Raw genomic sequence first — 27887 nt, forward strand, 5'->3', positions numbered from 1 at the left:
GAGAGAGAGAGAGAGAGAGAGAGAGAGAGAGAGAGAGAGAGAGAGAGAGAGAGAGACATTCTGCTGGGGGAATGGAGAGTACATTCTGTTTTGGATATGTTGTGTTTGGGCTGTCCTCTGTGCAAAAAATATAATACTCTCCTTTTTGTTTCAGTCACAAGTCTGGCAGAAGCAGTCTTGTCAAAATTAATTTATCATTCCTAATTCCAAACATTTCTGGTGTAGAGAAATATCTAAAATGACATAGTCCATCCTCACCCTATTCCTCTGCCTTTGGACATCTCTAATACAAGAGAATTTGAAGTAAAGTTTGTAAGGGTTTTAAACCAGGAAAAGGTCATATTGTGGTATAGTTTTTGTTTAGCATCTACTCCCTCTTACCAAGCAAAAGCAACTTAATCTAATTCTAGAAGCACTTAATTCTTCTTCTGCACCCTGAAAAGTTCAAAAGGACTTCTCTGATCTGTATCTTGACCCTTTCAGAGTGGGGAAAGCTGGTATTGTCCATAGGGAGATCCTAATTCCTTTCTGGAAATGGAGAAGCCCATGATTTTTACTAGTCTGGAGATGTTTCTGGTTCCAAATTTGTCACCTTTAATCCATATTCCAGAATTTTACCTTTGGTTCTTGACCTTTTTCACACTTTATAAAGGGAAAAATCTGGAAAGAGACTTTAAACTTGAGAAATAGTTATTCTTATTATTATTTTGTTCAGCTAAATAGGTTTTTCATGTTGCCCCAAGTGTAGAACATCCGTGTGGAATTGTCATCTAGACACATGTGGGACTAGATGGAGTTTGGTAGAGAAAGGAGGATTGGATGTGTAGATTTAGGAGTTATATTTGCGAATATGCTAGTTGTCTCCATGGGAGCTGATGATCTTTAGCCAAGAGTATAGAGAAAGAACAGGAGAGATCCCAAACAAGCCTTCAGCATAGGAAACTTGGATGATGAGCGTACAGGAAGGAACCATGAGACAGCATGGTCAAGAGTATAAAGAAGCAGTAGACGGAGGCCACTGCTGCTGTGTCAGGAACAATGAGGACTCTGAAATCAGTGGCCCTTAGATTTAGCAGGAAAGTGGTCACCCCCTGGGAACCTTGCAGAGAAAAATTAAGATGTTACCCTTCGTGACCCTACTGCAGAGACCTTGGTATTCTTATCTAGGTCCCCCTAGCATTAAAAGGTCTTATTGGAAGGGCAGCTAGGTGGCGCAATGGATAGAGCACTGACTCTGGAGTGAGGAGAACCTGAGTTCAAATCCAGCCTCAGACTCTTAACACTTACTAGCTGTGTGACCCTGGGCAAGTCACTTAACCCCATTGCCTAGCCAAAAAAAAAAAAGGTCTTATTGGCAAAGAAAAGACAGCTGAAAAACTTAGATAAAAACTGCTATAAAGTACATACGAGGCATCTTTGTGCAAGAAGTTGAAGGTTGACCTGAACGTGCCATTTTCGTGGATGGAATGTGCTGCTTTCCCCGATTCTAGCAATGTTGTGCTCTCAGTGGTAGAAAATGTAATGTTGCTGACCTCGTGATGCACCAGGGACCCGAAGCAAGCACAGGGCGCAACCTCAATGCCTTCTCTTGTCCTTCTAGACGGCTGAGTCAGAGACCGACAGCAGAAGAACTGGAACAAAGGAACATACTGCAGCGTAAGTGACAGCCAGCACCGGAGCTCAGCCGTGCCGGGGCGCTCGGGGCTTTTTGTATCTTGTGTGTTCTGCTTTATCTCTGACTGAAGTGTCACTAAACAAAAGCAGAATGTAAGAACCACGAGGGGGAAATGGATACTTGCCACCTTAGGAAATAGTCCAATCAAGAGTTGTTCCCCCTACAAAATTGGCTGTGCTGGGCCACCTGGAGTAGGACAATAGTGTAACATTGGGACTACCTGGGTCCCGAGGCTGGTGTGAAGAATGTTCTTTGTTGGGGGCAGCTAGGTGGCGCAGTGAATAGTGCTCTGGCCTTGGAGTCAGGAGGACCTGAGTTCAAAACCAACCTCAGATACTTGACACTTACTAGCTGTGTGACCCTGGGCAAGTCACTTCACCCCAGTTGCCTCATTAAAAAAAAAAAGAGTTACAAAACACTTTGTATACATTGGAATATATTTTATGATTATATACATGGAACCTGTCACTGAGGTGACTTCGTATGTTAGGAAAGTTACTGTTTTACTTAGCTTAGTTTTATGTTTGACGTATCTTAAATATTGGGAGAATCTATGGGAGTCCCCTGTAACAAGGATTTGAACTGAAGATGTAATCTCTGTGACAGTTTTATTTAGTTGCCTTTCTCAGAGCAGTCCCTGAGCTCAGCTGGTACCTTCTCCTTAACCGCTCTTCCCCACTGGGCAGTGTTCCTGCCCCCCAGGATCTCCAAAAGTTCCACACTCCATTCAGGAAACAGGACTTTGTGTTCTATCCACTTGGCATGAACCAGAACAATTCTTGAAATGTTCTCTGAGTTTGTATGAGGCTGGCATTTGAAAGCAGACCAGGGTATCTTGGGGATGTGGTTACGCTTCCCTGGAATAATGGTGTTACTTATGTGTGACACATTCTAGTTCACAGAGTGCTTTCACATCCATTAGCTCTCTCTGCATCCCACAAGAAACCTGGGAGGCAATTAGGATAACTGTCATTATCCTCATTTTAAAAATGGGGAAACTAAAGGACAGAGATGGTCAGTAAATTAATAGCTGGCTGAAACTTACATATACATCTACATACACACATATGAATATACATATATTTACATACACATATACATAGTCATACACACATATCTCACTTTGTTGTTTGCAGCATGCCTTATAAATGTTAGCTCATTTTATCCTCTCAGCAACCCTGGAAAGTAATCAGTCAACTCTCATTTTTAACTGGCTCCTTTGTGTCAGGAACTGTTCTTAGTACAGGCCACACAAAGAAGGTTGAAAGACCGTCCCTGCCCTCCAGGAGCATACGTTCTAACGAGGGAGACAGACAACCATGTACAAACAAGCGATAGACAGAGGGAACTGGAGACAGTCCAGAGAAGAGTTAAGGGGCATCCAGAAAGACGCCTTGCAGAAGGTTGGATTTGGCTGAGCCTTGAATCCAGGAAAGTTAGGAGGAAAACATAATGAGAAATAGCTTTCCAAGCATGGTGGAAAGCCTGAGAAAATGTGTGAGGAATAGCAGTGAAGTCAGTGTCACTGAATCTCAGAAGATGTGGGGCTCAAAGGGTAAGGAGACAGGAAAGCTTGGAAAGGGCCTGTTTCGGGGTGGGGGGTGGGGTGGGGTGGGGTTAAAAACTAAACAGGGGATTTTATCTTTGACCCTGAAGGTGATCAGGAGCTTCTAGAGTTTATGGAATTGGAGAGGGTGGGTGCAGTTTGCCAGTCAGCCTTATCCTTTAGGAAGATCAGTTTTGCTGTTGAGTGGAGGATGGAGCAGAGTGGACAGACTAGTGAGAGAGACCAACCAGCAGCCTACTGCATGAGGCCAGGTGTGAGGTGATAAGAGCCTGCTTCACAGTAGAGACCGTGTCTGAGGCAGGAAGGAGGTGTGTAGAAGAGAAATTGTGAAGAGAAAAACAGACTTTGAAAAGAAAAAAAAAGAAAAGACTTTGCATCTGATTGGTGATATTGTTATCCCTATTTTACAGATGAGAAAACTGAGGTATAAAAAGGACAAATGACTTACACGGGGTCACCTTCCTACTAATAGGCAGATTTAGAACCCCAAATTGAAGGTTATTTCTACTGTGGTACACAGCTATTATTTGGGTTTAAAAAGGTCCAAGACACTCTTAATATGATCTTAAACCACATTCATTCACTTGGTAAGTTTTAAGCACAGAAACTATGCAACCCAACCTCTGAGCCCCAGAGATTCATTTCTTTTTCTTTTTTTTATTTGTTTTTTTTTTTTTTAGTTTATTTAAATATTTATTTTAGTTTTCAACATTCACTTCCACAAGATTTTGAGTTTCAAATTTTCTCCCCATCTCACCCCTCACCCCACCCCAAGACGGCGTGCATTCTGACTACCCTTTCCCCTAATTGCCCTCCCTTTTGTCACCCCCCCATTCTGTTTTCCTGTAGGGCAGGATAGATTTCTATTACCCATTGCCTGTATATCTTATTTTCCAGTTGCATGTAAAAACGATTTTTAACATTTGTTTTTAAAACTTTAGGTTCGAGGGCAGCTAGGTGGCGCAGTGGATAGAGCACCAGCCCTGAGTTCAAATGCAGCCTCAGACCAAACACTTGACACTTACTAGCTGTGTCACCCTGGGCAAGTCACTTAACCCCAATTACGTAAAGAAAAAATAAAATAAAACTTTAGGTTACAAATTCTCTCCCTTCCTCCCTCCCCACCCACCCTCATTGAGAAGGCAAGCAACTCGATACAGGTTATACATGTGTAGTCATGCAGAACACGTCCATAGTAGTCATGTTGTGAAAAACTAACTATATTTCCCTTCATCCTATCCTGCCCTGTTTATTTTTTATTTATTTATTTATTTATTTTTGCTTTTTGGTGTGGTAGTTGGGGTTAAATGACTTGCCCAGGGTCACACAGCTAGTAAGTGTTATGTATCTGAGGCCAGATTTGAACTCAGGTCCTCCTGACTCCAGGGCCAGTGCTCTATCCACTGCACCACTTAGCTGCCCCCCTCCCTGCCACGTGGGGTGGGGAGGGGGATTGGGAAGGGGGGGAGCCATTTATTCTATTGTCTCTTTTGACTCTGTCCCTTCTCAGAAGTGTTTTCTTCTGATTATCCCCTCCCCCAATCTACCCTCTTTTCTATCATTCCCCCCACCCTTATCCCCTTCCCCCCTGTTTTCCTGTAGGGTACGATAGATTTCCATACCAAATTGAGTGTGTATGTTATTCCCTCCTTAAGCCAAATAACGATGAGAATAAGATTCACTCTTTCTCTCTCACCTTCCCCCACTTCTCCTCCAATGTAAAAGTGCAGAGACTCATTTCTTACGTGTGTACTCTAGGTGGATTTTTGGTGCCAAGTGAAAAACATTGAATATGATAACTGGGGATCAATGTTTTCTGCAAATTGAATTTTAAAAAATTCATATTATCATTTCCCATCCTCTAATTGTAGCCAAAAATGAAGCTGACCGGCAAGCAGAAAAACGAGAAATCAAACGTCGACTGACCAGGAAGGTACAGCCATACAACTCTTGTGCATGTCAGCTGTTTGTTGTGTGTCCTGTTGGACCTGAGTGCTATGTAGATAGGTGCTGATTAGAAAAGCTCAAAGCAGACAGGAAGTTTCTTGGGAGATGACTGTGCTGTAATAACGACAGTTGTGTTTTTAGGATGAAAAAGGTATGACTGGTTTGTTTTGCTGGACTGGATTTTTGAGGGAGTTTTACTTTCAGTCTTGCTTGCACAAGAAGGTTCATTGGGCAGAGAAGTAGGGGAGGTGCATTATCAGAAATAAATATGATGTAGATACAGAAAACATCAGTAGAACACAAATTTTAAAAATCTCACTAGACAGTAATCTGTGTGAAAACTGAGTTTCAGTGGCCCTTGTTCTCACTGAGCCCCCAGGTGACTGGCTTACCAGCCCAAAGCTCATTCACTCTCAGGGCCCCTAAACAAGGCCGGTGATGGTCTGCTGCCCTAGCATAGGAAGGCATCTAAGAGGGCTTCAGGCCCAGTTCTGGGCATCTGTCTCAGGAAGAGCTTTGATAAACTAGCTGGGTGTCCAAGGATGGTGACCAGGATGTCAAAGAAATGTAGAGCTACATCCTGTGAGGATCTGTGGTGTAAAGAGAAGCCCTGGGGATTCCTCCTAGCCAAGGTTTGAAGGCTTGTCGTGTGTAAGAAAACTTTGACTTGTTTTGCTTGGCTCCAGAAGACAGCATCTAGCAATCGTGGGTCAAAGAGGCAGCATGGTCTAGTGGACAGAGGAAAACCTGGGTTCAAAACCTTCCTTGGATACTTGCTAGCTGTTGGGACCTTGACAGGGCACTTAACTGCCCTGTGCCCCAATGTCTTCATCTGCAAAATCAAAGGTCTGGAGTCGATATCCTTCCAGCTCTGAATGTGTGATTCTGTAAATTAGAGAGAGGCAGATCTTGGTTGAATAGAAGGAAGAAATTATTTTATGGCTAGAGTGATCCAAAAAAAGAGTGGAATACTTCATGAGGTTGTTTGTTCACCGTCATGGTAGGGCAGAATCCTGTTTAGATCCAATTTGTACTGGATGACCTAGGAGCTTCTTTCCCAAACCATTTCTATTATTCACAAAAATGTAGAAGAAAAAGACTGTGAAGCTTCCTCCTGGGAAATCTTATATGCCAAGCAACTGTCTGCTCTATATCTTAAACTGCTGAAGTTTTAAAGCAAATGATAGAGGAAGACAGCAGGAAATATTTGGAGAAGGACAGTGTGCTCCAGTTATGGATAGACATTCTCCAGGCTGGGCACAGACTCAACTGATGATGGCAGATTCCTGGTCAGCTCCAGGTTGTGCTCAATGACCCTGGACACTCCAGGAAGTCTAGGAGAGATCGAGCCTTCTCTTCTCCCCATTTCCCCAGGCAGCTGTGAAACAGATGGCCCAGCTTAGATAGAAGAATGAATGGAAACGTGTCCTTTGGTGACCTAATTGGGTTGTTATAGAGGTCCTCTCTAAGTTAGTATTTGTAACTTTCACATGTATAATCACCTTTTGTTAAAAAATGAACTCTTTATTTATAAACATAGAAAACATAGCTGCCTATTTCTGGGTAGTCCAGTCTCTTTATATAGGTGTTTGTATATAGTTGTAGTCATTTGAAACGCACAAATACATAATCAGCTTTTAATCCGTGGTTGGTACCTGATAACTAGTGCTACAAGGAAGGTAATATATTCTTTTCTTCTTTCAGCTTAGTCAAAGGCCTACAGTGGCTGAACTCTTAGCCAGGAAAATCCTGAGATTTAATGAGTATGTAGAGGTAACCGACGCTCAGGACTATGACCGGCGAGCTGACAAGCCCTGGACAAAATTAACCCCTGCTGACAAGGTACCTGGAAAACATCTTTTGCTTTATTTAAGGCAGCTAGGTGGCACAATAGATAAAGTTCCCAGCCTGGAGTCAGGAAGACTGATCCTCTGAGTTCAAATCCTGCCTCAGACACTCCCAAGCTACATGACCCTGGGCAAGTCACTTCACCCTGGTTGCCTCACTATCACTATCTGTAAAGTGAGCTGGAGAAGGAAAACCACTGGAGTATCTCTGCCAAGAAAACCCCAGATGAGGTAACAGAGAGTCTGAAACGACTGAAGAATAACACCAAATGTACTGACTGAAAGAAAGAATTGTCCGTAGAGCAGAAGCTGCTTCCTCCCCTTGGAATGATTTCTTATTTGTCCAGACTTTGATTTGGAGATTAATTTGGTGTGTCACCTTGGGCAAGGCCTGGTAGTTTTTCTTTTGTAAAAATTCGGGGCTGACTGTAGATGACTCAGTGGTCATCTATATTCCCAATTCCTAAATTCCACAACTTATTTCTCCACATGTGTATGTTTCATTACATGAAAATGTAGTTTCATTACATGAAAACTTTCTCTTCCCGCATCAGCTCATGTGCCACCACTTCCATGAAACATTCCTGATTGCCCCAAGGGAAAACATCTTCTCTCCCTCTGCCCTTCTTGAGCACTTTGTCTGGGTCTCTTTGCCCAGTCACACTTCTTTGCATCTACCACATGATATCCTTTCTATATATTCCAAGCTCCCTAAGGTCAGGGGCTGCCTCATTTTTTATCTCTTTATAGCCAACACCTAGAACAATGCCTTAATAATCTATTACAATGGATAGAGCACCGGCCCTGAAGTCAGGAGGACCTGAATTCAAATGCGGCCTCAGACCAAACACTTGACCCTTACTAGCCGTGTGACCCTGGGCAAGTCACTTAACCCCAACTGCCTAAGCCAAAAAAAAAAAAAATATATATATATATATATATATGTAAAATCGATTACATTGACATAGTATTGGCAGAGTGCTTGATACATACTTTCTCATTTGGTTCTCAACCCTGTGAAGTAGATCCTCTTATTATCCCTGTTTTACAGATGAGGAAACTGAGGCTCAGATTAATTGACTTGTCCAGGGTCACACAGCCAGTATCTCAAGTGAGATTTAGTTCAGTACTGATTCCAAGTCCAGCACTCTACCCACTACCCTACATTTTGCGTGGAATAGATGTTTAATAAGTGGTAGTAGAATTCAACATGAAATGCCTTAAAAAAATCAGTCAACTCTCTTATCAGTCCTGCTGAATTGCAAATGTGCATAGGTCTTTTTCTCTTATTTCACTGAGAGAAGTCTTTCTGTCACTCTGGCCAAGACTATGATTGTGGCTAGGAGAAAAGTAGCTAAAAGCCTTTTTATGTCTTCGCTGCAGGCTGCCATTCGAAAGGAACTCAATGAGTTTAAAAGTTCAGAGATGGAAGTTCATGAAGACAGCAAACATTTTACACGGTAAGAGACAAAGAATCCTGTTAATCCTTGCAAAACAGTAAAACATGGCAGAATCATTTAAAAATTCTTGGAATCCTAAAAAACAAAGCAAAACAAAACAACAACAAAAAAGACGCTCCAAAAAACCAGAATGGCAGTCATTTAGTAAATATTTAGTACCTGCTGCATGACTGGCACAGTGCTCATCTCTGGGGTACAAATGCAAATGAAAAACAAAGATAGTCTCTGCCTCTGAGGAGCTTACAATCCATTAGGGTCCGCTAGGCACCAAAGGAAGCCTTGGGGAGGGGTGGCCCAGCTGGAGCCCAAGGGAGAAGTCCAGATACGGGTGGGGAGGAAAGGAGAAGAAAAGTGTGCTGAGCCTGTTCTTTAAATAGAGTTCCTGGAGCCCCTAGCCCAGTAGTCCAGTCAGAGGGGCACAAGGGACCTCTGGCATGGGAGGACCAGGCCAATTCAATCTTGTATGAGATTTCCCAGTGAGGACAGGAAAACTCATTGACTGGGGAAAACCTCAGTATTAGAGGTCTGGTTGTTCTAGCTAGGTTATAAGTGAAGAAATATTACCTCTCCTCTCTCGAGCTCAGTTTCCTCATCACTAACCACCTAAGTGAGGAAATTGATCCGGATAATATCTAAGGTCCCTTCCATAGCCTAATCATGCTATGTGAAACTGTGAGAGTTTCAGCCCAGTTGGCTTTCCTCTCTCACATCCAGCTCCCCAGCTGTTTGCTAATGACTGGTCCTTTTTCCCTGTGTCCCAGTGTACCTGGCCAGGTGGAAGAGGAGTTAGGTATACTCCTTGCTCTTCATTCCGATGTCCAGGTTGTCTTCTTCCCTCCATCACTCCATCCATCTCTGTTAACCTGTCCCAAATCCTTATTGCTGTTGTTGTTCACCCTCCATGTCAGTTTCCCTTCTTTCTGTACCTAGCTCACAGTCTTCCTCTCTGCCTCATACACAGCTGTATATGTATTTCAGTATATGTATTGCCCCCCCCACTCCAAACACCCTGCCTCTTAAACTCTCTTGACCTCTATCTTCAGTTCATCTCATCCATACATAGGAACCATGCCGTTGCTCTGACCTTCACCTAAATGTTCCATGAGTTGGAAGGAACTCTGAAATTCTTTCCTCCCATCCCAAGCTCCCGTCATCTTATTATTATTAAAGTTGGTCAGTTCTACCCTAATCAGCTACCCTTTAATCTCCTGCCCCATTGTGCACCTTGCAGACCTCTACCATATGTCTCTTGACTGGATTCACTTACAAATGATGTTACCTGGTTATTCCAAGCCTCCTCCTCTCTTTTCAGACCTCCTGTGACTCCTCGTTCCCTCTACCCCTGCCTCCAAGCAAATGACCTTACCTTCTACTTCACTCAGAAAATAGGGGTCATCTATAATGCACTCTACCTTTCTCCACACCTCAGATCCCCCATTTTCCCCTCCTTTACTCCAGGCTCTGAGGAAGAGAAGAAGGTCCTTGCCACAACCATGCTTTCCCTTGGGCTCTTGACCCTTCGTCTCCCATCTCTTGTGGCAGCCTTCCGTGCCTAATCATTACCTCTCTTTAGCTTCTGGTTATTCCTTGTTCATCACCTCCTTCTCTTCAAGCATGCCAAGGCCTCCCTTTTTTTAACAAAGGAAAACTTTACTTGGCAACGGCATACCTTCCAGCTGTTATCCTGTGTCTGTCTCTTCTGTTTTTCACAGTCAGGCTCCTAGAAGGGAGGGTCACTATTTTTTGCCTCCATTTCCTCAGCTCTCATTCTCTTTAGTTCCTTATGTTTGGTTTTGAACTCTTTACCTTTCCTGGAACAGCTCTCTCCAAGGCTACCAGTGTTCTCCTAATTGCCAGAGTCAGTTCACTTTCTCAGACCTCATCCCGTTTTATCTATGTAGCAGCATTTGACACTGCTTGCCATTCTGTCCTCCTCTTTTAGCCTCTGCTTGCCTCCCGAAGGTAGCACTGGCCCACTTTAACCTTACATTATTCTAGGTGCTATGAGAAGGGCAGAGCATTTTGCCTGCTCATTGTAACCTCTCTTTTGATCTGTCTGTTTTCAACTCACCCATTGAGTGTAAGTATCCCCAAAAGCTTTGTCCAGGGGCCTTCATCTCTTCTCTCTACATACTCTCTCCCTTGGAGTGCATTTAGCAACCTCATTTTCCTAAAGTCATCTTATACTCAAGATGTCCAAAATGGAATTCATTTTCCTCAAAATTCATCTGGACCCAAGTTCCCTTGGGCCTGGCCACCACCATCTTTGTGATCACTTGGTTTTACAGTCTTGGGGTTGTACTTAACTTTGCCTTCTCCCAGGGATCCTCTTCCAAAACAAAGAATGAACACTACGGTCCCTGTCCCTGTACCCATGTTTCCAGTCAGTTGCTAAGTCTTGCTGATTTTACCACCACAACACGCTTCGTATCCATTCCCTTTTTTCCACCAGCTCCTCATCTCTCACCCAGCTAGTGTCAGTAGCCTTAGTTCTAATTGCTCTTCCTGTTTCCTGTCTCTCCAATTCATCCTCCACCCAGCTGCCAAACTGAATTCCTGTCATGCTCCTTTTCAAAAACTTTTAGCTGATCCTTAGTGCCATTCAAAAAACCAAACTCATGCACCTGACATTTAAAACCCTTCACAATATTGCTTTTAAATACTTTTTCAAAACTGACCTGCTTTGCTGTTGCTTGTAAATGACATTCCATCTCTTCCTTCCATCCTTAGCACAGGAGGTACCCATGTCTGACACATACTCCTCCTTCACCCCATCCTCAGAACCCCTGGCGTCCTTCAAAGCACAGCTTTTATAGGAGGCTTTGCTCAGTTCCCCATCCATAATTGTTAGTGCTTTAGTGGTCTTCTCCCCACCACCCCACTTTACTTTTCTCTTATATCTTTATTCCTCTGTCTTCTCTCTTCCCATAACTTTAAATTTTGTGTACATTTGTGTACACACACACACACACACACACACACACACACACACACACACCCTCTCCCAGAAAGAACAGAGCCTATCTTTTTGTCCCCTGTGCCTAGCACCGTTCATTGTATGTAGTAGGCTCTGATTAAATATTTGTTTAATTGAATTAAGCATGCCATGGTGGGAGCTCTCTTTCTAACACTGTGGATAGCAGCAATCTCTTTGGCTGTAGGTAACATTTATAGAAAGCAGTCCATTTACAAAGGTCTGTGACGTTGGTCTAAAGGACCTATTTTTCATATCTGTTGATATGGTGACGCAACAGTCCCAAAATCTAATGGGACTTCAAGCTGTAATAATGCGTGTCTAGAACAAGGATGGTTCTATTTATTTGCCTCTGGGTACTGTGTTATATTAAAATTGGAATGCATACTGGAAAAGGGGACTGGACTGCTTTGGAGCCTGGAAATCATGCTGGAGAAGAGTTAACTGAAGAATCTGCAGTATTTACCCTGAAGAAAAGGAGGAGGGGGCAGGGAACAGTGACAGTGATCTGCTTTCAAGTCTTTGAAGGGCTATTTCTTGAGAAAGAAGTTACATTTCTTTTGTCTGGCACCTGGAAGGCAGAGCTAAAGACTAATGGTTAGAAGGTAGTGGGGCAGAATTCATGCCACTGTAAGGAAGGAATAATTGGAGTTGTCTTTACACTGAATGGGCTGGCTTGGGAGAAGCCTGGGAACTCCTTGGTGTGGCTAGGAAAGTGCTGCCATGGTTGGGCCTCAAGGGTTAAACTGGGTGAATTTTGAGATCTATGAAGAGATGCTTTGGAAGACTGTGATTATGTGGCCCTGGTGAAGCCACTAAGGGTTAACCTGCCCACCTTCGCCTTAAGAGTGAAGTATTGATTGTGCATGCTTATTGTAACCTCCCTCTTACCTGTCTGGTTTTAGCTTCCATCGACCATGATGCTGACTTGCGGGGGAGACGCTTAAAGGCCCCCAAAACAGGGCTGCTTTCCTGCTTCAGTCTCTCAATACATCGAAGACCCTTTAGTTCTCCCCAAATGGACTCACCATAGTTCTAAGGTGGATGACATCTCTCTGAATGTAGCATTTCACTGGAACAAATGAGGACCTCTGGGGCCAGACTGAACACTATATACCAGTGCTTTTCCACCTTTGTGGACTGCATCTCACACTTCAAGCAGAGCCCAAAGTTCTTGGGAGGATTTTCAGATTGTACATTTTGCTCCCCCTAAGAAACTGCTGCCCTGTGTGAATGCACTCTGGTACTGCTAGTATAATACCCTGTCCAGCCACATCCTGGCAAAATCCCCACTACCAAACCCAGCTGGTGGAGAGGCCGGAGCTGCCAGCACCTGCCTCCTGGGAAAAAGACATGCTGCCACTCCTCACTCCCTGCCCTTCGTCTAGCTCACCAGTTGCTGGGACATACAGGGAAGGTCTTCTGGCCTCCTACGAGGATGTGTCATTAATTAAGGCCAGTTGAAAAGCACTGTCTCATACCTCGCATAACACAGCAATATTCTCTTCATCGGACAGTTGAGCCTAAAAGGATGCCCAAGATCCATTGACTCCCATTTTGACACCAATCAGCCAGGTTCTTTTTTGTAAATAATCTTGAAGAAGTGTTGGTTACATCTATTTTTCCTGTTGATCTTTTCTTGGTTTAGTCTGAGCTGCAACACCAGATTCTGGGGTTGGTGAAATGGGAAATGTGTGTATATTTTCTTAATGCAAAAACAAAATGAAAAACTACCCCACAGGTAAGCAGGAAACTGACACCAATATGACTTCTGTATGATTGGCTTTTGTATTTTATTGCACCAAATGATAGGCTGAATCACTACTGACCAAGAACTGTGTTCTCTTGCAAAACTGAGCTGGAGCAGTTCTGTGGGGGGAGGTCCCTTTCCTCCCACCAGCCAGAAACACAGTCATGCCCAGTGGGCTGGGGCTCACCAAATCACAGTGACGGGACTTTGGGGGGAAATAAAAAGCAGGATCATGTACTGGTTCCCTCTCTTGTCACCTTGGCAGCTTCACCCCAAAACAGTTGGCCCTCTCCTGCTGCATTTGCCCCTTCACGTGGATCACTTCCTGACTTCTCCCTTTCCCCCAACACCTACATACTGATCCCTTCCATCTCTCACCAGCCGCCCAAACCTCAGCTCATTTCTCTTCTAGCAAACCCTAGCATTTGCACCTGGTGCCTAGACCCAATTTGATGTCCCACCCCCCAACTCTGTTCCACAAAGGGGTCTCATTCTTGTTCATCATTTTTGCTGCCTTAAAATGAATGATTCAGATGCTCTTAGATTTTTATGAAAACCATCTAGCCTCCTTTATTTCCCTCAGATTCATACCCAAAAGAGGAGGAAAAAAAAATGAGTCCTGCTCCCACTGATAAATGTGGTTTTGCGGTTTGTTTGGTGTGTGATTTTTTTTTTTCTAAAGTTTTGTAATTTGTGCCAGTTTCCTAGATGGTTTTCTCCTTTTTCCCCCCTTGTATTCTACCTTGTTCCTTTGCTCTATCCTCTCCAATGCTCGACTGTGTTCTCCTTTTTCCCTTTCCATATCAGTATGTCAGTGTGAAGCCTACTGTGAAATATTTGAATTTCAGGTCCCAACAAAGGGCTAAAGTGACCTTTAAAGGCAGTGTTTCTTTGGGGGGTTGGGGGGGCAGTATTAACTGTCAAGGTAGGTGCTGTGACCATGTCCCATGGTATAATTTAGGATGACAGTGGGAAGGCAAGTGATGGTGCTACTGAAGAATATGAGTTGTCCTCTGAAGGCAGGTAGGCCCACATGGGTACCTGCTCACTTGTCTTTTCCTAGCCATTTGGCCTGCCTGGGGCATGGTTGGAGCCACACCTCTAGCTGAATGAAACTCACACCAGCATTCTCTGGGGTTTGAGAAGATGTTTGCTACCTTCCTCTCACTGCCTTCACTTTATAATCCAAAGGTGCCAAGCTGGTGCCCTGGGTTACCAGTCAGCCTTCTGTGTGCCACCAGGGAGCCCCATTAACCTTTCATCTCAGTCATGTCCTTCTTTTGGGGGGTGGGGGGGACCCAGTCTTTTTCAGGGTTTTTTTATAAGATGGATTTCGAATTCCCTTTCCCTGTAATTATCAAAAATTCACATAATGTAAAGAAGAGGTAAAGTTCTTCCTAGAAAAATCTTGTATTTTAGACTAAAGAATACTTTCTTGATGTACAAAATCTCTTTGTAGAGGAAATAATTACATTGTATATCAGTCTTCCTATCAATAAATATTAATTATTAAAGTATTATAGATTTTTTTAAAATTTCCTATTTTATTCACAAAACCTGTGCTGACTCCTTTGTTTGCATATGTGGAAAATCACAGGTATTTATGCAGTAAACCTTTTATGTAACAGTTGAGGGGGATAGTTTATCCAAATTAAGACTTATAAGTTTAAATAGTAACAATTTGTAACAAAAAACCAATAATGCTTATTGGTCCAAACTTGGGCCAATGAATAAACAAGACCTTTGAAAGGGGAAGAAATATTTGGTATACACTTATGCCAAATTTTGGTGGTATTAAACTAAAATTCTATTTAAAAATATGTGTATCATCCTGTATACCAAGGTAACCTCCCAAAGGGTATATGCTTTAGACATAACCGGTGACCTTACAAATTAGAGGGGGAATATATACACACAGGTATGTTATGTGTGGGCAGGGTTCTGTGGTTTGGGAGAGAGCAGACCACTATTTCCACATTTTCATGGAGGAAGATGAGGCCCCAGGGAACCAGTGATCATGTTCCATTCTCAGCGCTAAGCTGCTCAGTGGAGAATAAAGAGAATGGGAGTAGTTGTCCATGAGCTGCACTTATGTTTTCTACAGGTCACGTGGGAATAGGGAAAGTGCACTTGGAACCATGTAGTAGCAGTGGCTCATGGTGCTTACCATTCCAGTGTGCTTTGATATATGGTATATTATTTGACTCTGAACCCAAACCAGTGTAGTGGGGGTACAGGTAGTTACTGTCCCTATTTTACAGATTTGGAAACTGAAACTTTATTGCTGTGATTTTACCAAAGAGGTGACAGTTCTGGAAAGCCCGGCCTTTTATCTCATTTTCCAGGGCTCTCTCCATAATGGAATTCAACACACATTGAGTGCCTGCTATGTACAAGGTACTGGAGAAGCAAAAATGAAAAACATCCATTTTTGCTCATAGCGACATTAGAGTTTGTAAAGAAGTTAGGACATGTGCACAAACCAGTCAGTCAACCTTTGTGATATGCCAGGCCGGCCTTGCCCTCAAGGAACTTATAGTCTAATGGATGAGACAACATGCAAACAACTATTTACAATTATTGATTACAGTGATTGACTGTAAGCCCCAGCACTTCCTGGAAGTGCCCCGAACTCCTGAATGTAGCGAGCATGGACTACAGGGATTTTGCCCTGGACAAGAGTAAACCATCCAGTCCTGTCCCAATAAAAATCCCGAGTCAAAATCATCCTGAAAAATGAGGTTCCATCTATCCCTGAATCTTTGGACCCTTCCTGTCCCCTCTAAAAATTCAACATTCTATTTATCACTGATGACACTTAGGAGTCCCATGGCTGACTGGATCACATCACTTCACCAAAGGCTTAGGTTTCTATGAAACTACTAATCTAGTATGAGTGGGTAATTTGTTATCTGAAGGAGATTGCAAGGCCTTATCTGCCCAAACTTATTTACAATACATACTCATCACTTTTTTTTTTTCAAAAATGTTTCTATTTTAATGCCTTTATCACCCCATGAATTTATATTGAATGAATGAACCCTAGCACCCTGAGATTACTATGTCATAATATCCTTCCTCCAGCAAAGAGGTTCAGAGTGAAAGGAATAAGGGACATCGACGTTTCCATGCCCCACCTTCGATCACATGCTTTGGGGGGGGGGGTTGTACAGCTCAATGAAACTAGGAGCTATGCTGTGCAGAATTACTCAAAATGGCCAGGTATTCATAGTGGGGAGTTCAGACAAGAAGTGATCCACTAGAGAAGGAAATGGCAAACTGCTCCAGTATCTGCCAAGAAAACCCCATGGATAGTACCAAAATGATAAAAGATGACATCAGAAGATGAGTCCATCAGGTTGGAAGGTATCCACCACGCTACTGGGGAACAATGGAGGGCAACTACAAGTAGCTCCAGTAACTCTTGAAGCAGCTGGGTCAAATCCAAAAGGAAGCTCAGCTGTGGACGCATCTGGTGAGTAAAGCAAGGTCTGATGTTGTAAAGGTCAATATTGCATAGGAACCTGGAATGTAAGATCTATGTAAGCTGGGTGTGGTCAAAAAGGAGATGGAAAATTAAACATTGAAATGTTGGGTGTCAGAGAACTTAAATGAACCAGAATGGGTGAATTTCATTCAAATGTTCACTCTCTATACTACTGTGGGCAAGAATCCCTGAGAAGAAATGGAGTAGCCCTCATAGTCAATAAAAGAGCAAGAAAAGCAGTAGTAGGGTATAATCTCAAAAATGACTGAATGATATCTCTTTGAATCCAAGGCAAACTGTTCAACATCACAATAGTACAAGTCTATGCTCCAGCCACTGATGCCAGAAAGGCCAAAATTGATCAGTTCTTTGAAGACTTATAACATTGAGAAATAACACCTTAAAATGATGTCACATTCATCATAGGGGTTTAGAACGCTAAAGTAAGAAATCAAAAGATAAATGGAGGGCAGGTAGGTGGCACAGTGGATAGAGCACCAGCCCAGGAGTCAGGATGACCTGAGTTCAAATCCAGCCTCAGACACTTGACAATACCTGTGTGACCCTGGGCAAGTCACTTAACCCTGATTGCCTCTGGGGGAAAAAAAAGATAATTTCAATAACAGACAAGTTTGGCCTTGGAGTACAAAATGATGCAGAGCAGAGACTAACAGTTTTGTCAAGATTACTTGCTGCTCATAGCACATACTTTTTCAACAACTCAAAATGTGACTCTACACATGGACATGGCCAGATGGTAACTATGGAAATCAGATTGATTTATACTTTGTAGCCAAAGGTAGAGAAGCTCTATATAGTCAGTTATAACAAGTTCTGACGCTGACTATGGCTCAGATCATGAGCTGCTTCTGGCAAAATTCAGACCTAAAAAAAGAGAAAACCATCAGACCACATAGGTATGACCTAAATAACATCCCTTATGAATACGAAGTAGAGGTGATGAATAGATTTAAGGGATTAGATCTGATAGATGAAGTGCCTAAAGAACTATGGACAGAGCTTTGCAATATTGTATAGGAGGCAGCAACAAGAAACATCTCCCCTTCCGAAAAAAAAAAGAGCAAGAAAGCCAAATGGTGGTGTGATGAGGCTTTACAGATAGCTGAGAAAAGAAGGCAAACAAAAGGGAGAGAAGAAATTAAAAGGTATAACCACCTGAATGTGGAATTCCAGAGAATAGCAAGGAGAGAGAAAAATATTTTCTTAAATGAACAATGCAAAGACAGAAAATAATAAAATGGGAAAGACATCTCTTCAAAAAAATTAGAACTATCTTAGGAATATTTCATGCAAAAATGGGCATGATAGGGGCAGCTACGTGGCACAGTGGATAGAGCACTGGCCCTTAAGTCAGGAGGACCTGAGTTCAAATCCGACCTCAGACCAAACACTTGACACTTAACTAGCTGTGTGACCCTGGGCAAGTCACTTAACCCCAATTGCCTAAAAAAAAAAAAAAATGGGCATGATAAAAGACAAAAATGGTACGGACTTAGAAGCAAAAGAAATTAAGAAGAGGCACCAAGAATACACAAAAGAACATGTGACCAACAAAACCCAGCAAGAAAAGATAGTAAGAGATATTCCATTTAAAATAACTTAAGCATGGTACTCTTAGGAAGGGCGGTAGGAGTGTCAGTGTTAAAACAGCAGCACAAGCTAAGATAAATCCTTATAACAGGCCTAACTAATGCAGCGTAAGTCTATCCTGTAAAATCAGTCACAAGTAATATAATCAATACATGGTGGGTTAATTAATCACAACTCATTCTTACAGCATTAGCTGACATAGCTAACTCAAATTTAAGTCTGTTTTTCTTAATACACCCGTGTATACCATTAAATCACAAGGAACTGAATAAATTGAGTAAGGGCATCAAAATAATTCTTACACAGCTGCTCTATCCACTGCACCATCTAGCTGCCCTAAAGACAGGAACAAAACAATCTCCATCTTCAAAGAGTTCTTAGTTTATCAAGTGGAAAGCCACATGTATGTATGTATGTGTGTGTGTGTATACATGCGTGTGTGTGTATGTATATACAAATATAAAATGTATACGTAAGAGTGATTAATCAGAACTATGCTTCTGTAAAGATTGGCCTGGAAGTCTGTAGAAGAGATAATCCAAGCAAGAAAGAATAGGACCCCACCTGGCATCCCATGGCAGAAAACAGAAAGAAATAAGCAAGTATTTCTGCTGAATGATTTTACAAATATCATCCCCTTTTTTACAGTTGAGGAAACCGGTGTGAAGTGACTTGCCCGGGATCACACAGCTAATGTCTGAGGCTGGGTTTTCTTGACTCCAGGCCCAGCGCCCCATCCATTGAGCCACCAAGTAGAATCAATCCAACGTAGGAGATGCTAAGAAAGGAGAAGTAGCGTGTGTCAAGTCAACCTCTCTCTCATTAGTCTTCGGCACAATCTCCCTCTTCCCTCTAGCACCTCATCTGACGTCTCATTTGTGTCTTTAAATTCCCATTACCTCAGACATAGTTCACGTTTAATAAATGCTAGTTGATTGATCTGCCTCTAAAACACATTTATGTCTCCCTAATCACTTCACCTTTCTATCCCATTCAACTTCCTCTCTCTTCCCCTTTGTTGCTAAGCCTCTAGAAAGAAAAAATTTTTATAAATCATGATTCCATCTCCTTACCACCCAGTCTTACCTCAAACTATTTTTTTGTTTTGTTTGTTTGGTGAGACAATCAGGGTTAAGTGACTTGCCCAGGGTCACAGAGGTGGTAAGTGTCAAGTGTCTGAGGCTGAATTTGAACTCAGGTCCTCCTCACTCCACAGCCAGTGCTCTATCCACTGTACCATCTAGCTGCCCCCAAACTATTATTTTTTTTGTAAATTTTTGCATTTATTTTAAACTTAAATACAAAATGAGAAAAGAAAATAAAACATTGCCATGTGCACAGCAGACCATAAGAGAGGATTCAATATAAAACAATAAATGTCCATTTCAAGGAAACCTAAATAATAACTACGCAGTATTTTCAAAGCTGACTAGCTTTTCTTTGCTTCCTTGTTGGGTTTTTTTTTCTCTGCTGTGCACTTTTTAGTTTATTTTTTCCCCTCCTTCCCTAAAGAAGGCTACAATTAAACATAGATAGAGCTATATCTGTAACCATAATACATATACATAGATATCTATAAACATACACATTTATACTCATACACAAATCTAAGATCATACTATGCTTATTTCCACTTGTTATCGGTTCCTCTGAAGGTAAATAGCATCTTCATAAGTCCAAGTCTTTCCATGTTTTTCTCAATCTTACCTCAGATTACAATTCCAACCCCACCACTACTGAACTGCTCTGAGGTCACCAGTGTGGACCTGGTTACCCAATCCAAAGGTCTTTTCTCAGTCCTCATGCTCTTAAGGTTCACTGAGTATCAGAAATATCCCACTCCACAAGACTCTCTTTTGACTTTGACCAATCCTTCCCTATCTTCTTGCTCTCTTCCCTATCCATTAAGATGAGTTTTCCTGAAGTTCTCTTCTCTCAGGCAATCTCATTCGCTTCTATGGGATTCAATTACCACCTCAATGACTCTGACTTCCGCATACATGGTCCTGAACTCTCTGCGGATCTTCAGATTTTCAGCTCTTACCATCTATAAGTCATTGCCATCTCCTAAATTTACCCCTTCTGATTTAATTATTTTGGTCAACAGCACCACTATTCATTTACTTTATTGTGGGTGAATGTGTTTGGAACTGTAGCTGCTGGAATTCCAAGCAAGCTATCTTTTATTAACAGCATGGAACCTGGTAACAAAAGGATTTTACTAACTAACTTCCATTTGCACCAAAAAGACCCAGAAAGAGGGCCTACTTAGGTGTGTCTTCTTCTGGTTAGCCTAACAGTACATCATTTGGACCTCCCTTGACAATCTCAATTGGTGGATACTTTATTTTTTTTCCTATTAAACATATTTTCAGATTAGTTACGTTGTAAGGAAGAATTAGAACCAATAGGAGGAACCACACGAAAGAGGAAACAAAACAAAACAGAAAAAAAAGAGCAAATAATATGCTTCAATCTGCATTCAAACTCCATAGTTCTTTCTCTGGATGTGGATAGCATTTTCCATCATGAGACACAAATTGGAGACACATTTGGAGACACAAATAGTTCATATGAACAGTTAGAGTGGTGATGTCTCAAAATTTGCACTTCTCAAGTGTACTTCTCTCTGCTGCCACCTCACATTCAGCCTCCTCAGTTGAGAAGACTTCAAACTTCCTGCGTGCCCAGAGCCTTCAATTTCCTGCTGGGCACATCCCAACTCCACCCACTGTGCCCTATGGAATGCTTGTTCCATAGGCAACAAACTTCTTAAATCTTTTCTTCTCCCACTCTTTCTGTCTGTTAGCTCTCACTAAAACCTGGCTTTCCCCTGATTACACAGGCTCCTTGACCACGCTATATATGGCTGTACTTTATTAATTCTCCTCAGTTGAGGTGGGGGATTTGGAACACTCTTGCTCCCCATTGCCACTTCCCAGTTCTTCCTCTTCCTCCATCACTCAATAACCTCCCTTCCTTTGGGTTCATGCCATTCATATCTACCACCCAATAAAAATCCTGGAAAGTTGTTGTCTACAGATCCCAAGTCACTCCCCTTCCTCCTCCAATGAATTTAACAGCTGGATTACAATTTTTCTCCCCAACTCTTGCTCTCATCCTCAACATATAGATGGATTCTCCCTCAAATATCCCAACCACTACATTCATGAACTACTTACCTCCTATGAGCTACTCTTCCACCCAGCCTCACCCCAACACAAAGATGGTCATTTCCTTGATCTTGCCGTCAGCCACCTGCATGTTCAAGGATTCTGAAATCCCCTTATCTGACCATAATCTATTGGCTTTTCACTTTTCACTCTACCCTCCTTAATTCTATTCTGCATTGGCACTGTGACCTCCAATCCCTTGACCCCTCTATTCTCTCCTAGGCCATCTCCCCTGCACTAACCACTCTCCTCTCTCCCCATCTTGACTCCTTGGTGAACCAATTCAACTCTACACTGTCCTGTCTTGAATCCCTAGGACCCTCATCATATTGCTAGTTACTCCCAGCCAAGCTTTAATCTTGAATCACTCCCACCATGTGCTGCCTATGCTCCTATACGTGCCACTGAAAGAAGTAAAATCACAGAACTGTTCCGACTGGGTCCACTACAAATGTATGTACACAACCTCACCTGGGCCCTCACTGCTGCTAGGCAGTCCTACCATACCCCCCTTATCAGCTCACTATCCCACTCTCCACTGCTGCTCTTCCAAACCTCTGGTGATTTTCCTTCTCCCCACCACTGAAAACCTTGCCTCATATTTTACTGAAGGAATCAAGGTCATTTCCTGTGAATTCCCTCTTTATCTTATATCACTCATATGTCTTTTGCCACTCTCCTGTTTCACAAGATAAAATGACCTTATGCCTTACCAAAGCTAAGCCCTCTCCCTGTTCAAATGATCCCACTACATCCTGTCTCCTCCAACAGATTGCCCTTTCTATCATCCCACACTTTCACTTATTTTCAATCTCTCCCTCTCTAATGGCTCATTTCCTACTGCCTACATACACATCCATGTCTCCTCTAACCTGGGTGGGGGGGAGGGACCAAGACCTTCACTTAATTTCTCCTACACCTGCTAACTATCTGCCCTTTGTAGCATTCAACTTTTACTCAATTGTTGTCGCACCTCCCCCTTAGTTCCCAGTTCTATGCCAGTGAAAAAAGAACCACTGTAAATATTTTTATATGTGGGGTCCTTTTCATCTTTCTTTGATATCTTCAGGGTATAGGCTTAGTGGTTTAGTGACTTTTGGGGCAGAGTTCTAGGTTGTTTTTCAGAATGGTTGGGTTAGCTGCACTAGCTATGCTTCTATGTGCCTTTTTAATTGTAGCCCCTCCAACAATTGTTAAAGGTGACAAAAATTAAATACAGGCCTAAATTAGTATAGATATCTATTATTATTCATGCCAATATAATAAAAAATGACTACCTAAATTGATTTAATTATTCACTGCCATGTCAATCAAACAACCACAGTTCCCAGGGCCATCTCTAGTTGTCCTGATCTTTCTGTGGCCACTGGACCCAGATGGCTCTGGAGGAGAAAGTGAGGCTTATGACTTTGCACAGCCTCCTCTCACAAATCTAATTCACTTGCATGTCATGGTATCACTTCCCTGATGTCATGGTCCTCTTTGAGAACAAAGGACAAATAACAACCTCTGTGAGTAGTAGTAGGAGTTGCCTACTGGATACCCAATTGTAACTGGCCAGTTGGGCAACACAGCGCTCATGCGCTCGCTCTCTCTCTCTCTCTCTCTCTCTCTCTCTCTCTCTCTCTCTCTCTCTCTCTCTCTCGTTCTCTCTCCTTTCCCTTCCCTTTCCTTCCCACTATCTACATAGGGAATCATACCCTTACCTGCGGGTACTCTGCCCAAAGGAATATAAATTTTGATCCCTGAAACCTTGAAGGATATCTTGGGGCTTACGGCCTACATTTTTTTTTTCTCAAGGACCATGCCTAAACCCAAATCACTATGAATCTCTTTGATCAGCCAACAACAGGTCCCAGGCCAAGCCTCACTTGGTCATTATTTGAGCCCTGATTGGCTCAGAGTGAATGTAAATAGCAATTGTTTCTGTTTTGGCTAGAAACCCTGATGGTCTTCCCCTCCCAGATTGATTGATTGATTTTTTTTTTTTGACTAGGTAAAAGAGGCCATTCTCAGCCTCATTTTTTACCTAGCCTTAGTCATTGGGACCTGTTAAAGATCTTAGTTTAAAAAGGCCGTTGCCCACTGCATCCAGTGCCCTCTCCAGTCATCCTAATCTATATCTTGCCACTGGACAGAGATGGCTCTGGAGGAGAAAGTGAGGCTGGTCACTTTGCACAGCCCTCCCTCACTTAAATCCAATTCACTTGCAAGTCCTGGCATCACCTCCCTGATGTCATGGTCCTCTTCAAGAATGAAGGAAAAACACCAACAGCTAACCTCCTCAAAAAAGCTGTCTACAATAGATGCCTCCACTTTCTCTCTTCTCACTCTCTTCTTAACCTCTTAAGATCTGACTTTTGCCCTTCTCGGTCCACCAAAAACTGCTCCTTACAAAGTTACAAAAAAAAAACAACAATGATCTCTTGGTTGCCAAAGCCCTTTCTCAATTCTCATTTTCCTTAACCTCTCTGTGGTTTTTCTGTTGATCACCTCTCTTCCTGGATACTCATTTCTCCCTAAGTTTTTGGGTCACCACCCTCTCCTGGTTCTCTCCTACCTTTCTCACTACTCTTTCCCTGTCTTTTTTGCTGGATCCTCTTCCAGATCATGCGCATAGGTGTCCCACAGGGTTCTGTCCTGGGACCCCTTCTCTTTTCCCTCTGTATTACTTCACTTGGTGATCTCATCAGCTCCCATGGATTTAATGACTATCTCTATGCTGATGATTCTCAAATCTACCATTCCTACTCTAACTCTTATCTCCAATCTTGCACCTCCAACTGCCTTTCAGACATCTTGAAGTAGATATCCAGTAAACATCTTAAGCTCAATATCTCCAAAACAGAATTCATGATCTTTCCCCCTAATCCCTTCTTCCTTCATACCTTCTCTATTACTGTAGAGGGTAACACCATCCTCCCAGTCCCTCAGGCTTCCAATCTAGGAGTCATCCTGTATACCTCTTACGCGCCATATCCAAGCTGTTGCCAAGACCTGTAGATTTCACCTTTGCACCATCTCTCCAATATGCTTCTTTCTCTCCTCTGACACTGCCACCACTCTGCTACAAGTTCTCATCACCTCACACCTGGATTACTGCCTGCTGGTGGGTCTGTCTACCTCAGATTCCTCCTCACTCTTCTATTCAAAGACTAAAGTGATTGTCACTAAAGTGATTAAAGCACAGATCCGATCATCTCTCTCTCTCTCACACACACACACACACACACACACACACACCCGTACTCTACAAACTATTGGGACACCACTCTCTCTTGGTTCTCTCCTACCTTTCTCACCACTCTTTTTCTGTCTTTTTTGCTGAATCCTCTTCTAGATCATGCCCATAGGTGTCCTACAGGGTTCTGTCCTGGGTCCTTTTCTCCCAGGATCAAATACAAAATTCTATTTAGCATTCAAAACCCCGCATAACCTAGCCTTCTCCTGCCTTTCCAGTCTTCTCATAGCTTGCTCCCTGCTTCTTGTCCATTGCTCCAACAAGATATTCCATCTCTCCAGTGGCATATTCTCTGGTTGTCTCCTATACCTGGAATGCTGTTTCTTTTCAGCTCCAACTACACACCTGCCTGGCTTCCTTCAAGTCCCCACTAAAATTCCATCTTCTACAGGAAGTCTTTCCCAGCCTCTTTTAATTCCAGTGCCTTCCTTCTGTTAATTATCTCCTTTTTATCCTGCATGTAGCTTGCTTTGGATATATTCGCACGTTGTCTCTCCCATTAGATTTGTGAGCTCCTGGAAGGCAGAGATTGAATTTTGCCACCTTTTTTATCTCCAGCACTTGGCACAGTGCCTGGCCCATAGAAGGCGCTTAAGACATGTTTATTGATTGATTACATATCTTATCTCCTCCTTTCAGATGTCAGTTCTTTTCTATTTATACCTCAGCACTTGGCACACTTGTTTGCACACAGGAGGAGCTAGATAAATGCTCTTTTCGTTCATTCATTCATTTATAATAGAGTGCCGGACTTGAAGTTCCAAGAGACTCGAGTTCAGATGCTGACTCAGACGCTTGTTGGTAAGTTAATTAACATGTCTGAGTTTCCCCATCTGTAAAATGGGGATGGTAATAGCACCTCACTCCCGGGGTTCTGGAGGATCTAATGAGATATTTGTAAAGCTCTAGCAAGCTTAAGAGGGCCAATTAAATGCTTGTTAGTGTTCCTTTTATTCATTCGCTGATTCGTGCTCGCGTGAAAAAAAGGTGTGGACCTGAACTACTGGAGGGAATTTCCTCCCCTGCAAGTTCTTCATAGCAGTGATAGCCCAGGTCCAGAACGAAAGTTCCCAGAGTACAGGTATGGTTTTGTTTTTCTCTCCGTGCTTAAAGCACTGTTGGCACTTCAAAGATGCTTTCTTAATTTAACTGAATGTCAGGACTCCGTAAGAGTAAGGAAAAAAATTAACTTTTGTTTTCCTCAACCCAATCTCCGATTCGCCAGCGCGCCACAACTTAGCCTAAGCCGATTGGCTCCCAGCCGCAAGGCGCACCTGGGAAACAACCCCTCCCCCCGTAAAAACAAACCCGAATCGAGAACGCCCACAGAAAGACGGATATCTCGCGAGATTTCACGGTCCTGCCCTTCGACTGTCTCCATTTCTTTCGTCACTTCCGCCCCGAGCTACTTAGAGCTCCCGCGAGACGAGAGTCAAAATGTGCGCCTGCCCAGAAGCCGCTGCGCTCCCTCCGTGCCCCCCCACTCCAGCTATAAATGGGTGTGCTCTGCGCCCGCTGTTCTCTTTCGGTCGTGATGGTGGGGTTGTCTTCATCTCTTTTAGAGGTAAGTGACGGTCTGGCCATGCTTGTCCCTACCCGGCTCCCTCCACATGTCTTTATCCTCGCTTCGGCTTCCTCTTTCGGATTCCCTTTTCCTCCTTCGTCCTGTGGCTGCAGGAAAAGTTTGGCAGTGGCGCGGCCTCCTCCAAAGCGCGTGCGCGGAAGGCTTCCCCCACCGCCGGCAAGCATGGGCCACCCTCCGTGCCCGGGCACCCCGAGCCCCATCAGCCGGGGCTCTTCGGCCTTGCTATTCCCCGCCCTGGGGCAGCGGCTCCCTAGCTGTAGGCAGCCAGGTGGTGCAATGGATAGAGGCTGGGCCTGAAGCTGAGAAGAGCCGGCTTCCAATCTGATCACTAGCCGTGTTACTTAGCTCGTATGCCTCAGTTTCCTGCACTCTAAAATGGGTATAATATCACCCCTTCCCTCCCCGAGGGGGGATCAAGTGAAATGACATCTGCAAAGCCTTTAGGACAGTGTCTGGTACGCAGTAGGTGTTTATTCCTTCCCCTTTCCCCCCACCCTCCAGGAAAGAATTTAAGTTTTAATTTTATTCGATTCAATTAATAATTAATGCTCCGTAGTAATAATATGTGTAGAGTGATCCGGGGATTCCTCGAGGAGTTAGTAAGTTTTGGAGCTGGAGGGGACCTTGGAGCATCGAGCTGGCGTCTTAACCTCACTTTCCACATCTTTGTTAGGGGGTAATATGCAGCAAATTGTGAGGATCAAAGTGATAATGCCAACGTTCTGTGGATGTCTTCTAAGTCTATGTAAATAACATTTAGTGCAGAATTAGAAATTTAGTGCTCTCAAGGAGCTTGCTTAGTCTGCTGGCAGCAGTGGGGAGCGGTGGAGAGGACCAGCATATAAACAGTTAAACAGAAGATTAAGAATGGTGGGCTCACCTTCCCTAATAGGATTAGGAAGTGGCAGAGGAGCGGAGCCTTGAGGCAATGGGAGCCGGGCTGTGAAAACCCAACTGCCACGTGGGGATGTAGTGCCGTCTCTAGGAAAGTTAGGTAAGGGTGGCTGTGATAGAAGTTGGGTCAGGTGGGATAATGTGGAAGAGTTCATTAGGAAGCCACTGAAGTTTATTGATCAAGGGACTAGCCTGATTAAACCTATAATCAGTATGGTAGGTAGCTGTAGGATAAGAAGGGGGCCCAGCATTGTAAAGTAACAGTTTACAGTAGCTGGACTGAGTACAACTAACCTTCCAACAAGTACTTTGCTTGGTACTTATCCATATCTCTACAAAGAAAAGGTTTCAGTTTGCCTTGGAGTGCTTCTGCCATGGGATCTTTGGGCATGCCTGGTAACATGGCCATACTTAAGGAAGTGAACTATTTCTGTAGGCAATAATCTTTTGATAAGACTATATCTGAAATGCTCTTTGGATCTTGTTGATTTTTGTTTGGTCAGTTAAACCTTCTTTGAATATCCAACGTGGGTATCCTGGCTAGATGACTCCAGGCTCTGTCCAAGTGGCGAAAGGGAGTGTAGGGCCTTGCCCTGTGACATACAGTCCCATTCCACAACGTTGGATATCAAGCTGGGCCTTGTGTCTGCACCTGCATATTCCTAAACCTTCTCAG

General features: G+C 43.2%; 1 protein-coding gene and 1 non-coding gene across 6 annotated transcripts in view; both read left to right on the forward strand.

The window, feature by feature from the left end:
- PHACTR4 (phosphatase and actin regulator 4) overlaps positions 1 to 13089 on the forward strand; it is a 120754-nt gene extending 107665 nt beyond the window's left edge. For all 5 annotated transcript variants that reach the window (XM_027864504.1, XM_027864507.1, XM_027864505.1 and 2 more), the window contains 5 exons: positions 1601 to 1656; positions 5114 to 5175; positions 6894 to 7031; positions 8420 to 8496; positions 12376 to 13089. In XM_027864504.1, coding sequence (XP_027720305.1) covers positions 1601 to 1656; positions 5114 to 5175; positions 6894 to 7031; positions 8420 to 8496; positions 12376 to 12391 — 349 coding nt within the window. In that variant the 3' untranslated portion in view covers positions 12392 to 13089. The remainder of the gene's footprint in view (positions 1 to 1600; positions 1657 to 5113; positions 5176 to 6893; positions 7032 to 8419; positions 8497 to 12375) is intronic.
- A 14644-nt stretch (positions 13090 to 27733) lies between these two features.
- LOC114045007 overlaps positions 27734 to 27887 on the forward strand; it is a 257-nt gene continuing 103 nt past the window's right edge. Inside the window, exon 1 of the small nucleolar RNA XR_003569321.1 lies at positions 27734 to 27887. This exon is cut by the window's right edge and continues 103 nt beyond it. This is a non-coding gene — a small nucleolar RNA (small nucleolar RNA SNORA73 family).

This window comes from Vombatus ursinus, unplaced genomic scaffold (genome assembly GCF_900497805.2).
Source record: "Vombatus ursinus unplaced genomic scaffold, bare-nosed wombat genome assembly UNPS02014775.1, whole genome shotgun sequence".
Taxonomy (NCBI): domain Eukaryota; kingdom Metazoa; phylum Chordata; class Mammalia; order Diprotodontia; family Vombatidae; genus Vombatus; species Vombatus ursinus.